Source organism: Solanum tuberosum, unplaced genomic scaffold, assembly GCF_000226075.1.
Source record: "Solanum tuberosum cultivar DM 1-3 516 R44 unplaced genomic scaffold, SolTub_3.0 scf00110, whole genome shotgun sequence".
NCBI classification, from domain to species: Eukaryota; Viridiplantae; Streptophyta; class Magnoliopsida; order Solanales; family Solanaceae; genus Solanum; species Solanum tuberosum.
The window spans coordinates 1,110,290-1,125,207 of NW_006239037.1; the positions used below are offsets into that span (position 1 = coordinate 1,110,290).

General features: G+C 28.4%; 1 protein-coding gene across 2 annotated transcripts; it reads left to right on the forward strand.

The window, feature by feature from the left end:
* The first annotated feature begins 461 nt into the window (after positions 1-461).
* On the forward strand, positions 462-2,340 carry LOC107061025 (heat stress transcription factor A-7a-like). 2 transcript variants are annotated; one of them, XR_001473716.1, is made up of 2 exons: positions 462-972; positions 2,120-2,340. XR_001473716.1 is itself a non-coding variant. In XM_015309701.1 (2 exons), the coding sequence occupies exons 1-2, from the start codon at positions 679-681 to the stop codon at positions 2,154-2,156; spliced, it is 327 nt and encodes a 108-aa protein (XP_015165187.1). In that variant the 5' UTR covers positions 462-678; the 3' UTR covers positions 2,157-2,334. The 2 variants fall into 2 exon arrangements, 1 of the variants encoding a protein (XP_015165187.1); XM_015309701.1 differs by having other exon boundaries at positions 462-968; positions 2,120-2,334.
* Positions 2,341-14,918: the final 12,578 nt, after the last annotated feature.

Consider the following 14,918-nt stretch of genomic DNA (forward strand, 5'->3'; position numbering starts at 1 on the left):
TTGCAACTTGCAACTCTTGTGGGCCCAAACCACACCTCAACCATACCTTAGTTCCAGAACTTTCTTATAAAGAACCTTCTCCTCCTTCCAATTTCGAAACTACTTATTATTAAAAAAGTTGGATTACATATATTATTCTCTCCGCTCCGTGTCAGCACACTTTCTTTTAAGTCCGTCTTAAAATGTATAACACATTTTCTCAAATATTTAATAATAATATCAATATCTTATGTATGTTAGATGACTAGATCTACCACACATATAAAATGTAATTTTTTATTTTAAATTTTCATGCCCAGTTAAACTACATACATAAATTAAAATGAAGGAAATAATAAATAAAAAATTGCATAGGAGGAAGATACTCACACCCCAAAATGTCTAGAAGTCTAGAACCTTCCACTTAAACAATATTTTATTAGTACTATCTTTTTTTTTTTATTATTTCTTAGCAACTCAATAGGTGGAATTGCTGACTCTTCTTTTTTTATTAATAGCCTTTTAGCACTTACTTCCAAAGCTTCTTTATCCATGGTGTTCAGAGCAATTTATTCACTAAAATAACTCAACTTCTTAACTGCATAAACTACCTTACCCAAAGAGAAACTTTCCATTTCCAAAATCCAAAATCCAAACTTTTTTCTTCCTAAAAATACATATATTTTCCCCTGTTTCTTGATGATGAATCAATTGTATTCTGTTAAAGAGGAGTTCCCGGGGTCAAGTTCTGGTGGCAAGCCCCCACCGCCGACACCACAACCAATGGAAGGGCTTCATGACATTGGTCCACCACCATTCCTTACAAAGACATATGAAATGGTGGATGATTCAACTATAGATCATGTTGTTTCTTGGAACAGAGGAGGTCAAAGCTTCGTAGTCTGGGATCCTCATGCCTTTTCAACTACACTACTTCCCAGATTCTTCAAACATAATAATTTCTCGAGCTTTGTCAGACAGCAAAATACGTATGTAAGTATAACTTAGTCAAAAATCAGTTAACTCCTCTAATACATTTTTTCAAGTGGGAAATTTGTATTTACTTTCTTTCAAATATATTTGTTCGCTCCTGATTGCTAAATCTTTGTGAACATACAAGTGAACAAGGTTATTATAGGACGAAGAGATATGTATTTGTATTTGTATATACAGTCCCTCACGCTTTATATCAATTCAAATGCAAATTATACATTTGTGTTTGTATAAAGTGAGAGAGGCGAAGAGAGATCAGTGAGAGTGCGAGTGAGATTCCAGAAAGAGGGAAGAGAGGCGAATGACAAGAAGTTTGCTGCGAATTGAAATTAAATGAAACCGTAGGTATATCATTCATTTTGAATTAATAGTTTGCTATAATGTACAATTTTCCTTTTTACTCCTTTTCTTCTCGTTCTCATTTTTTGGTAAGAATATTTTTATAGTAAGAAATAATAATTTTAGCTAAGTGGGCAACGATTTTGAAGAGATTGTGAATTTCCCGAAAAGAAGTTGTTGATCTTTCAGACAATTTAATTATGAAAAAGTAAATAATTAGACATACTTTGTTATCATATATATTATTATTATCTATACTTTCAAAATATTATATATCTTACCACTAATTAAGAGTTCCCTACCATATATTGAAAAAAATACACGTAAATATATGTATTTTTGCTATCAGATATACAAAAATAGGGAGAGAAACGAGCAGATTGCAGAGGGAGGCGAGTGAGATTAGTATGTATCCTAGATGCATATGAATCATTCTCGATACACACCAGAAACATATATATATATCTGGTATGATTCACATGTATCTGGAATACCATATACCTGGAAAGTGACAAGCAAGATGAGAGAGAGGTGACGGGGATGAGCTAGATTTGTTATGTATCCCCGATACATGTGAATCCACTTTGATACAATGTATTTAGAACAAACTACACTTAATTTTGACCTCATGTATTTGAATGTATCTGGATACACCAAAATCTGGTAAAATACGTAATATTGCAAATTAGAGTGTATCTAAATAACTAGCTCCCAAACTAGTAAGATTTATGTGAGTTTCCTTTTAATTATTATATAGCATCAGGGTTAAGTTTCTAATTAGTTTCTTGTAATTCTTTTGGGCATGCAGTATTGGACAATATGTGGACTCCCAAATTGAGATTTGAGAAGAAAGAGCACCAAGCTAATCTAAGTACTATTACTTATATGTGTAATATTGTAAACATATTTTCCTTCCTAGCTACGTACTCTTGTTTTTGCTTAAGTATTGTATCTTTTGACTTAATTTTGTGTGAAGAAGAGTGTATGATCAGTGCTATATATATGAAATAAAACAAATATTATTAGTAAGTTCTCTTAAATTTTGCTATAGATGGATCGTTATTATTTATTTTAGGTTGTACGCAACTTTTACGTTCCTTCAAGTACAGACTTGGTCGTTCAAAAAGTTTAACATGTTTCTGACTCGGTTTGGTCCGTTCGCCGTATGTGACTAGCACTTCACAAGGCAACTTATCTTCAATAGGGGCCTTTAGTTTTTTATTAGAGTAGGGGTCGTGAGAACAGAGCGTACCGCCCTGTTATAATTATAATCACGAGTTTGTTTATAGTCGTGATTGTTGTCATAGTCAATAAAGTTAAACGTTCCAGGAAAAAACTTTGAATTAGGAGGGCGATCCTCCTAGTGAATTGGCCATACCGTAAACCGATATACTAGGGCTCTTGAGAGAACCATGTCAAAGGAACTTGACAAATGACCATGTATAGGAACTAGAAACAGCTTTAGAAGCACAAAATTGCGCGTCTTGATCAAGCTCAACATTACACACAACATTTGAAATTAATTCGATAAGTTGAAGTTGCATCATGTCTTGTCTAATCACCTTTCTCCAAATATTTCTTCGACCTACCTCTCCCTCTCTTTATGTCATCCATATCCAACCTCTCACACCTCCATACTGGGACATCCGTACATTTTTGTTTAGTTGAAAGTCCTAGTAGAGAATTGGTATCCAAATAAATTGATGTTACTCCTCTTGTCAACAATCAAACGATCAATTGTCATTTGTCACGACACCAAATTAAACTGATAATTCCTATCAGTTTACACTAGGAGAATTTATTACAGTTGAAACTTGAAAACAAATGTGCTATCATATATATGTAAGCATTTTAAATTTATTTTATTCGAAAATTAGAACTTTCAGCTAAACAAAGAAGTTCACAAAATATCTTTATTAAGTAAAGGATGTAACAACTGCATAAAAGTCAATTTTACCAGTTTCTATTATATTAGCAAAAAGAAGACGTCTCTAAACGTCTCATGCATTAACTCGAAACAAATCGAATTTCCACACTTACTAAACTGTGACAATTTCTCAATTCCATGCAGAGTACAATATTTTATATATAGAAAATAGGTACATAAAAGAAGAGAGTTTTTAATATTAGAATTTCACAAAAATATGTAAAGCCAGAGGACTTTGATTTGTACCTTTTATTTTTGGTGTGTGATTGGATTTTTTTTAACAAATATCAATATAACAAAGTTATCCTTATACAAGGGGAGTGAATTGGCACCGTCTCGTTGGCAAATTATAACGTATAAATAGGTCAAAATTTTCTTTTTATGTAGATATATTATATGTTAAATTTTTTTAATAAATAAAATTATATTTTAACTCTAATATGGCACTCATGTGGGGTAAGGTTATCATATATAGTTGTGGCTCCATGGCCAAAATAAAAATAAAATTATTTTTTAAATAAAGTATACACACATATATACACACACATATATATATAATCATACGCAAAATTATCTTACAAGGTGTTATCATCATCAGTGGTGTGATCAGTTCGCATCACATTTAGATTTTAGGGTGAGTCTCGACCTAGACCTAACACATGAAAAGAATTAATTAATCTTGCTAGGTTCCGTTTAATATAATTATTAAACACTCGTACATGAGTATATCAACTATAACATATATTTTTTAGTTAGTCTAAAAAAAATTATTTTTATATTACTAATAAATTTATTTTAAAATATTCATTTTACTCTTTTTTAATTTATAGTGACACACATTTATATATAGGGGTGTGTATCGATTAGTACGGTTTGGTGTATCGATTTTTTATTTTAAAATATGCTAAACCAATAACTAAATCAATAAGATATTTTTTATCAGTTTTTAGTTTATTAATTGTGGTGCTTAACGGTTCGGTTTTCAGTTTAGCCAATAAAAAAGATGCTCATAAAATAAACAGAGAAGGGTCTAAAATGCCCCTAAAGTATTTGAATTGGTACAAAATTACCCTTCATTCACCTATCGGCCCTAAAATACCCCTGACGTCCACCTTTCTGCTCAAAAATACCCTCGATGTTAATCATTTGACTCATATTTGCCCTTATTTTTAATACCTCCCTTAAAGTAAAATTATTAAATATTTATTTATTATATTGCTTAATGTGATTGGTCCAAATTTAAATCCTTTCTCATATAAATAATAAAAATGATATTTTTAAAATTCTATTTTTCTATCAAAACCACTTATGATTCATATTTTGATCCGATACACTTGAAAATAATATTGAAAAAATAATTAATTTCATGATATCTTCCTATTGGCCTATTTTAAATCAACCCCAATTTATTATAACGTAACCCAACTCATAAATGGGGATCCAACTAAAATCCATGCTTACCCCGACCGATTGTCCATCTAAAAAAATTATTATTTTCATTAATATAAAATGTTCTCTCAATTATCCAAATGTCTTGTTCATTTCCTCTCTTATTCCTTTTTTTAATCTTTTATTCTTAATTAGGATATCCGGGACTCAAACTTGAAATGAACTCACATATTTATATTGTTTTAATTCGTATTATATTATCACGATGGGATGAGGGTGGGGATAAGAGAAATGATTATTTTTACTTTTATTTTTAATTTTGGGTTCACACAAAAAAATGTAATATTTGTACATATTTGCTTAATTAAGTCATCTTTTATTGAATTAATTATTTCTATATGAATGCATCGTTATTTTCCTCCTTTTTTTCTCTCTTGTTTGTCATAAATTAATTAAAAAAATTAAAATGATGGACAAGATCCAAATAGAAAAAAAATGGAAGAGATAGGAAGTGAAGGACCGGGGAGGGAGGAGTGTAGAGAGTAGACACCTAACCTTTTTATAATTTTAAATTAACTATGAAATTCAAATTCAAGTCAATCATGTGAGCTTATATATTAAGTAATTTCAAATTATTTTAATGGAAAAGAGCCTAAAATGTCCTTAAACTATGATAGTTGGTACAATACTACCCTTCATCCACCTAATGAGTATGATCTGTTAGACATAAGGGTATTTTTGAGCCGAAAGGTGGACGTCAGAGGTATTTTAGGCCTGATAGGTGGATGGAGGGTAACTTTTACCAATTCAAACACTTGATGATTTTTCCAATAATTTAGCACGACAAGACAATAATGTATCTTTGCATAATGCTCATAAAAATAAAAATAGTAATAACTAATATGAAAAAAACTATACAAGTACAACAGAAATAAAGCACTATCACAGTGATGTGAATTGAAAGCTGAAGGGAAAATATAGTAACTACAGTAGTAAGGTACCGATACTAATATTTAATATTTATGCAAGGGCAAAGTAGAAAATTATTACCGTCTTAATGAGTTATTGATTTACCCAATATTTAAAAATCAAAATCAAATCGATAACCCAATAATTTATTTTATAAAATCATTAAAAATTCATTAACCCAATAGCAATAAAAAAATATCATTTATTTTGATTCGATTTATTGATCCATTCAATTTTTGCACATTCATACGGTGACGGATCTAGGATTTTCATTCAGGGGGTTCAAACAATAAAAATATAAACGTGTGAATAAGCACGTTTGAATTTTTTTGGGTCTAATTAAATATACTCTTTTTTTATAAAAAAAAAACGTGAAAGATTGGTCCTGAAACTAAATGAAGAGAAGGTAAAAAAATAAAATGACCACAATGGGATTAGAAAACCCTAGACATGAGGGCCAATCTAATAGAAGATCTACCACTAGACCACAACTTACTTCTTTTTCATGATAGGGTTCAAAATTATTATATCTGCATAAATTCAGAAAATCTACCTTATATATATAATGTAATTTTTTGTCGAGGAGATTCGGGTGAACTTCAGAGACCACGTGGATCTGCCCCTGCATCCATACATTCCTGACTTATTTTAGACAATATTTTTAAAAAAATTATCTTATATTCATGTCAAATCAAATTATGTATCATAAATTAAAACGAAATAAAATATTCGATCAACGGATTAAAAATATCTTGCCGCCGATGGCAAGGCCTTTATTCTTTAGCATATATCGAGGAGCCGAAATTTATATTTGGCAGTTGGCACTTGGTGGAGCTCTTCTTGTAACAAGTCATCAAAATCTTTTATTCTCCACTATATATTATAAAAATAAATATTCTTTTAACAGTACACCACACCCTCTGCAATCTGAAAACTAAAAAAATTAAAAAACTGAAAAAAAAATAATTAAAAATTATAACGTCTGGAAACTCTAGAACATACTAGAACAACAATTAGTAACTACTAAATATATCATACTTGTTCTTCGTGCTCGTGGTCCTACTAGAGTTGGTGTTTATCTATACCGTCAAATTAGCCTTCTTTTTAATGTTATTAAATTAATCTTATACTATTATTAGTATTATATTCCAACATTGGTACAGTATATATAATATAATATTAGTAGTATGTTCAGCTGAGTGGGACTAGATATGCACCATTTAAATTTTGGGGTCATGATGAGAGATCACAAGTAGCACTTTAAGTAAGTGTTTTGACCATAAATTTTAAATATTTTTTATTTTATTTAAAATTTATGGAAATAAAATGATATTTAATTATAGTTTTGTAAAATTTGAAACAATGTTTATGTTTAAACAATTTAAATATAATTTTAAAAAAGAAAAGTGAGTTACAAAATAAATTATAGTCTTTATTTGTAGTAGTTTGTAGGATGAGTCTGTATCGTCTTTTCGATTTTAAAGTAAGGATGTTACTAGTCCATTAACACAGGCTTAGATCTATTTTGTAAGTGAGCAGTTTTTGATAGGTCTGCAAAATTAATCACTGTTGATGACATCACATTATCTTAAATTAAGAATAATAATTTAATATAATGAAAAAATGCTAGGCAACAAGAATAGGTATTATTTTTCAAATTTGAAATTTTCATTATCAAGAATTTTTTTTAACTAAAGTAAATTACTCTAAAAAAATAAATCTTTTTAATCAACGCCTTACGCATTTGTGCCTTGATGGTGTCAGAATAAAATTTTAATACATTATTAAACCCACTGTAACGAGGCAAATTTTAATACTATTTTAGTACGATAATGAATTCCAACTTTGCCACGCAGTGAACCACAAAAAGATAATAATAAAAATACAAAGGAATCAACAAATTGCTGACTATTTTCCAAACACTACAATGTTGTTGCCAGTTGTCCTAGGTGTCTTTTTTGATACTCCTCCCATCTATTTTTATTTATTCGTTATATTAAAAATAATGTTTTTGCTCATAAGAACATGAGTGAGTAGTTAAAAGGTGTGGATTTTTTATATAGGAGATTTGGAATCGAATTTAATCCATGTATGTTATTTGATTAAACTTGTCGCATGGAGCTTGTATAGTGCAGTTCGCATCTCTTATATCGTTTGCGACTTTTACATAGTGGGTGAAGTTCGTAAAAAAATATTTTTACATATTCAACTTGAAAACTTAAAACATAATTATTATTTTGTATTTATTTCATCTTTATAATTGAGTACTAAGTATTGATATTTAAATATTATAAAGAACAATAAAATAAAATTATCAATTTCATTATTTATTACTTATTAAAAAATATATTTAGTCAAACATAAGCAAGTAAATATAAATATGATCGGAGGAGAGTAGTAACTATGCTACTTCATGTTGATGGATTCTTATGTCTTTTAAGAAATTACATTATTCATTTTAACATTTAATGTATTAAAATGTAAACTATAAGTATCTTGAAATTTAAAAGTTTAGCTTGAAAATTTAAAGAAGTTGTTAAAATGCATGTATCTAAACTATTTAAATTAACTAGGATTAATTCTTTATATGATAATCCATGTATCCGATTCTTTTTGTTTTTACCTTTTTTGGACAAATTCTATATTTCGTGTCTCCTCCTAAATTAGACTATTAAAACTTAAGATGATTCGTCTTAATTTTAACTTACAAATGCATTTGACTTTATACCACTTTGACAAAGACACGTCCGTCGACGTGTCTGCTTCAGCTGCTTGCTTCAGCGTGTATTTTTTAAAAAAAAAAAAAAATTTTGTTCTACTTTAATTTAATTAGTGTATAATTTTCTTAGGAGTATTATATAAGAGACAGTTTGTACTGAAGCAGGCATGTCTCTATCGACGTGCTTGCTTCAGCGTGTTTTTTTTAAAAAAATTAAAAATTTATTTCTTTTGTTCTACTTTAATTTAATTAGTGTATAATTTTTTTAAAATTATGGAATCCGTTTTAGCTATGACTTTTAGTTTTAAATTCAAGACTTCACGCTGAAGAATGCACATCTTCGTCAACGTGCCTGCTTCAGTCTGTTTCGAAAATTTCTTTCAGTTTTTTTTTACTTCTTTTGTTAATTAATCAAATAAATTAATAATTAATTATATTAAATATATATAACAAAATTATTTAAAAATTATAATAAAATGTCTACATAAATATTTAACGTAGTATAATTGGAGTTAGACTTTACTAAAACTCATGTATACTTTGACACTAAATGCTTGTTGATAAGTATGTGGATATGTTTGAACTTGATAATATGAAATATGATGCTTGAGTGCATGAGTGGATTGGATACTATAGAGTAGAACCACGCTGATATGGTACATGAATGGAAGCTAACCCCCTATAGATCATGGTTATTAGGCATTCATAAGACCCATAATGTTGTGTGAGTTCATGATGCATTAGCTATTAAATGACTCTATGACCTATTATAGATATGGTTGATTTTGTGGTGACTATACTTATATACTGCCAGTTGATGTCTTGTGCTAAAGTTTGACTTATGTGTTGTTTGGCTTACTGTTGCTTGTTTCTAATTTGAGTCGGCCTATAATGTCTACCAATTACTAATGACTTGTATTGATATTGTCTTGTACTCTTCTTTTAATTTATTGAATGTAGATCATGTTCTAAAAGTTCTTTCGAGACCCCAATTCTAGCGTAGTCAGTAGATTTCGATTAACACGACCAACCACAAACCATGCATATGAGAGATTAACAATCTTCTCTTCGGGGTCAGTGGCATCCTTGTTATCATGATATAGTCTAAATTAATGTCTGAATCATCAAGATTCAAATCAGACATCTTCTATATCTATGTATTGTCATCATTTGAACGAGAACGAAAGCTCTCATGTAGAGAGATTTTTTTTTAAAAAATGTTCTTCAAATTGAAGGCATCTGTCAAGTTTAATTAATATTTTTGAAAAAAAAATACAACCTTGAATGAAAATCTAAATAAAGTTTAATAAAATTTGTAAATAATCGAACAAAAAATACGAAATTTGTCAATTTAGTAAAATTCGTGGACAAACTTAACAATATGCGAAATGGAACCAATCTCAAAACATCCTCTTAACCAAACAATATTAATCGATTGATGAAATTTATGAACACTTTAACAAGATATATCGGTAGAATAAATACAATATCAAAAGTAGGCGTTTGGCCATGCCAATATGAATTGATTTGGCGAATATAAATAAGAACGGAGGGAGTAATACTTTTTGGTTTTTCATAATAAAAAAACTTCTCTTTCGGCTACATATGGAAATGTTTAAAACAATTTAATATGAAAAATGACAAAATTGGTGATGTATGTTTGATAATCATTACTTCCAATATGTTTGATTTTAGCACGAAATTAATGCACTGAAAATGTGTAATTGCACACAAGTGAAACAAGTCATGAACCATATGATATTGACATACAAGTGAAAATTGTCATAACTTTTATAGTGTTACATAATTATTTGCGATAATACCAAAGGAGTGATAAAATATTTATGGTCTGTGATCATGAAACTATAGTTGTGAATGATATTGACCAACAAATGACTCAAAGTAACAATGTTGGTTCGTCTTCTAGGTCATATGATCGAGAAATGCAAGTTCAACGTGAGAAGATTGTTCGTACTATGTGGGAGGATTATATTAAATACTAGTACACTACAATTTATGTTCAATATTTTTTATTGAATTAAAGTTAGATGACACAGTTAATTAAGTGGAGAACAAATAGCTTTGTAATAATTTATTATGCGATTTTATAATTTTTTGTAATTTGATAAGATTGAATAAACAATTGGAGCTATTTTAATAGTTTTATAACTTATGAGATTCTTATGTTTATGAGAAAATATACAACACAAAAATTTCATATCACATGAATTTCATATCACATGTCCAAACAAAACTCCAACTTTATCGCATGATTTCATATTATGATATTATATCATGATTCTATATCGCATGACCAAACGGGCCTAAAATTGTCTCATCCAACATAATTTGTTAATAAGATGAGATTTCTAAATCAATAAAACTTATGAACAATTTAACCAAATAAACAAAGTGAAAATAATATAATCTCTATCACCTTTTGCATGATATTTTTCCACCAACCCCCTTTCTTTGTTTTTTTTTTCATTTCTTGATAGTATATAGTTTTCATTTTTTTAATGATGTCAATCAATAATAGGGCAGTCAATCCCACAAATCAAGTTGCCCCAAACTGCTGTTTCAAAAATCACTTCTTGCAACTTGCAAGCAACTTGCAACTCTTGTGGGCCCAAACCACACCTCAACCATACCTAAGTTCCAGAACTTTCTTATAAAGAACCTTCTCCTCCTTCCAATTTCGAAACTACTTATTATTAAAAAAATTGGATTACATATATTATTCTCTCCGCTCCGTGTCAGCACACTTTCTTTTAGGTCCGTCTTAAAAAGTATTACACATTTTCTCAAATATTTAATAATAATATCAATATCTTATGTATGTTAGATGACTAGATCTACCACACATATAAAATGTAATTTTATATTTTAAATTTTCATATCTTGTTAAACTACATACATAAATTGAAACGGAGGAAATAATAAATAAAAAATTGCATAGGAGGAAGATGCTCACACCCCAAATGTCTAGAAGTCTAGAACCTTCCACTTAAACAATATTTTATTAGTACTATCTTCTTTTTTTAATTATTTCTTAGCAACTCAATAGGTGGAATTGCTGACTCTTCTTTTCTATTAATAATTAATAGCCTTTTAGCACTTACTTACAAAGCTTCTTTATCCCTGGTGTCCAAAGCAATTTATTCACTAAAATAACTCAACTTCTTAACTGCATAAACTACCTTCCCCAAAGAGTTGAGGAATTGACATAGATAGACAAGTGTTACATACAATTGACAACATATAGCTCAATATTAATTAGCAATTAATAAACAAATAAAAAATTGGCACATATTAGCCTAAAAATAATATATACATTTTCTAAATTATTTTATTAATAATAAAAGATATTTAATATCATCTCTCTTCTAACTTCCAACCATTACTCCTTACAACTAGCAAAAGATTATTTAGAATTATCTCTCCTTTCAAATTATTACGTATTTTTTTTTAAATAATAAAAGAAAATTAATTACATCCTTCTTCTAACTTCCAACCATTTCTCCTTAAAACTAGCAAAAGATTATTCCTCTCTCCTTTCAAATTATTTCGTATTTTCAAAAATAATAAAAGAAAATTAATACCATCTCTATTCTATCTTCCAATCATTTCCACTTAAAACTAGCAAAATACTGTTTAGAATTATATCTTTTCTTAAAATTAGCAAATAATATTTTGATTATGATTATTCTTATTTCAAAGGTATTCCTATGAGTTCATTACCTGACAATTATTTTGCCTTTGAACTCAATCCATATTGAATACATTTGTTTGTATTCATAATAAATTGATATACATTTATATTTATTTGCATTAATATCTTCCAAATTTTACATAGGTATACATTTGTATTGGATACATTCGTCTATATTCATTTATAAATTGATATACATTTGTTTGCATTAGTATCTTTCCAATTTTACATAGGTATATAGTTGCTTGCATTACTATTTTGGAATGAAATCAACAAAATTCATTAACAAATTTTAAAAAGTTTACATTGTTATGTGTTCGTTTGTATTCATTAACAAATTTAGATACATTTGTTGGAGACAAAATAAATATTCATTATCAAATTCAAATAATGAAATTCAACATTTTAAAAAATTGTCATAAATATATTAATTAATATTTATTAAAAATTGAAAAAACAACAATTCTAGAAATCACGAAACGTTGCAATTTTTTGGGGAAGAAAACGTTGTAGAATTATAATACAAATACGAAAGTTTTTCAAAAGAAAAAAATCTTGCATCTAACTACAAGATAAAGAATTTAGAAAATTTCAACTTTTTTTTAAAAAATAACCCAAACAATCAATATAAAAAATTGGTATGATTTGATTTACTTATTGTGAAGAGTTAACTGTTGTGATTGATCTTTAATGGAAATATTTTAGAGAAGAAAATAGAAATCCTAAACTTGAAAGAGGGAGAAAAAAAGGAAGAAAGAGAGAAATTGAAAAATACCATAATTCTTTTTGTTTATAAATTATAAGGAGAGAGAAAAGAAACAATAAAAGAAAACGTCCTAACTCCTGGGAAATAGAGAGAGAAAATAAGGAAAATATATCAGTTTTTAAAAAAAGAGAATGTGGCTATTTAATATCAAATAAATATTAAAAAATCTTATTTTGCTAAAAAGTTTAAAGTGGACTATTTATTGTCCATAAAGACTATGGATTGTCATGCTATGCCATTTTTTCATTTTTAAAGTGAGTAACTTAATTTTAGCCCGGAGAGGTCAAACTTCATATACAACTTACAAGTGTTTATCGCAACTTCAATTGCATTAAAATTTGGAACAAAGTGGTCAAACCGATGTGTGTCAATGCAAACATATGAATATTTCTACAAATCAATTGTTGCATTATAATACTAAGTGCAACTTAACAAACTTAGAGGTCGTTTTGATACGATATATTAGAGAAAGTAATACGTAATATGGTATATAATCTATTTAAATTTAATTTAGTTACTTTGGAATATTAATATAATGCGCAAAAAAGTTTATATATGCCACTAAATTTTGGAAATCGGGTCAATTATGGCATCTGTCAATAATTAATGTAATATGTTGTTCTTATTTTATCATTGGGCGAAATATACCCTTATTTATTAATGTGAGTTCATGATGCATTAGCTATTAAATGACTCTATGACCTATTATAGATATGGTTAATTTTGTGGTGATTATACTTGTCTACTGTGAGTTGATGCTCTGTGCCAAAGTCTTATTTAATTACTTGTTGTTTGTCTTACATGTTGCTTGTTTTTAATTTGTGTCGGCCAATAATATATACCAATACTTAATGATTTGTATTGATACTACCTTGTACTCTTCTTTTATTGAATTCAAATCGTGTTCTAGAAGTTCTTTCAAGACTCCAATTCTAGCGTAATTAGCAGATTTCGATTAACACGATCTATCACAGACCATGAGAGATTAACAATCTTCTCTTCGGGGTCAGTGGCATCCTTGTTACCATGATAGTCTAAATTAATGTCTGAATATCTTCTCTATCTGTATATTGTCATCATTTCAATGAGAATGAAAGCTCTCGCGTAGAGAGATTTTTTTTTTTTTAAAAAAATGTTCTTCAAATTGAAGGCATCTTTCAAGTTTAATAAATATTTTTGAAAAAAATACAAACATTGAATGAAAATATAATTAAAGTTTAATAAAATTTGTAAATAATTGATCAAAAAATACAGAATTTGTTAATTTAGTAAAATTTGTGGACACCTTAACAATATGTGAAATGGAAGTACTACTCTCACAACATGCTCTTAACAATATTAATCGATTTATAAAATTTATGAACAATTTAACATGATATATAGGTAGAATAAAGATAATATTAAAACTATGTCTCATCCAACATAATTTGTAAATAAAATAAGATTTCTAAATCAATAAAACTTATGAACAATTTAACCAAATAAACAAAGTGAAAATAATATAATCTCTATCACCTTTTGCATGATATTTTTCCACCAACCCCCTTTCTTGTTTTTTTTTCTTGTCTTGATAGTATATAGTTTTCATTTTTTTTTAATGATGTCAATCAATAATAAGGCAGTCACAATCCCACCAATCAAGTTGCCCGAAACTGCTGTTTCAAAAACCACTTCTTGCAACTTGCAACTCTTGTGGGCCCAAACCACACCTCAACCATACCTAAGTTCCAGAACTTTCTTATAAAGAACCTTCTCTTCCTTCCAATTTCGAAACTACTTATTATTAAAAAAATTAGATTACATATATTATCCTCTCCGCTCCGTTTTAACACACTTTTCTTTTTAGTCCATCTTAAAAAGTATTACACATTCTCTCAAATATTTACTAATAATATCAATATAGATGACTAAATCTACCACACATATAAAATGTAATTTTCTATTTTAATTTTTCATGTCCAATCAAACTACGTACATAAATTGAAACGGAGGAAATAATAAATAAAAAATTGCATAGGAGGAAGATGCTCACACCCAAATGTCTAGAAGTCTAGAACCTTCCACTTAAACAATATTTTATTAGTATTATCTTTTTTTTAAAATTATTTCTTAGCAACTCAATAGG

Coding starts and splice junctions, on each gene's coding strand:
- LOC107061025 (XM_015309701.1), top strand. CDS start 679: ATGATGAATCAATTGTATTCTGTTAAAGAGGAGTTCCCGGGGTCAAGT. Junction 969..2,119: donor TTTGTCAGACAGCAAAATAC/GTATGTAAGTAT, acceptor TTGGGCATGCAG/TATTGGACAATATGTGGACT.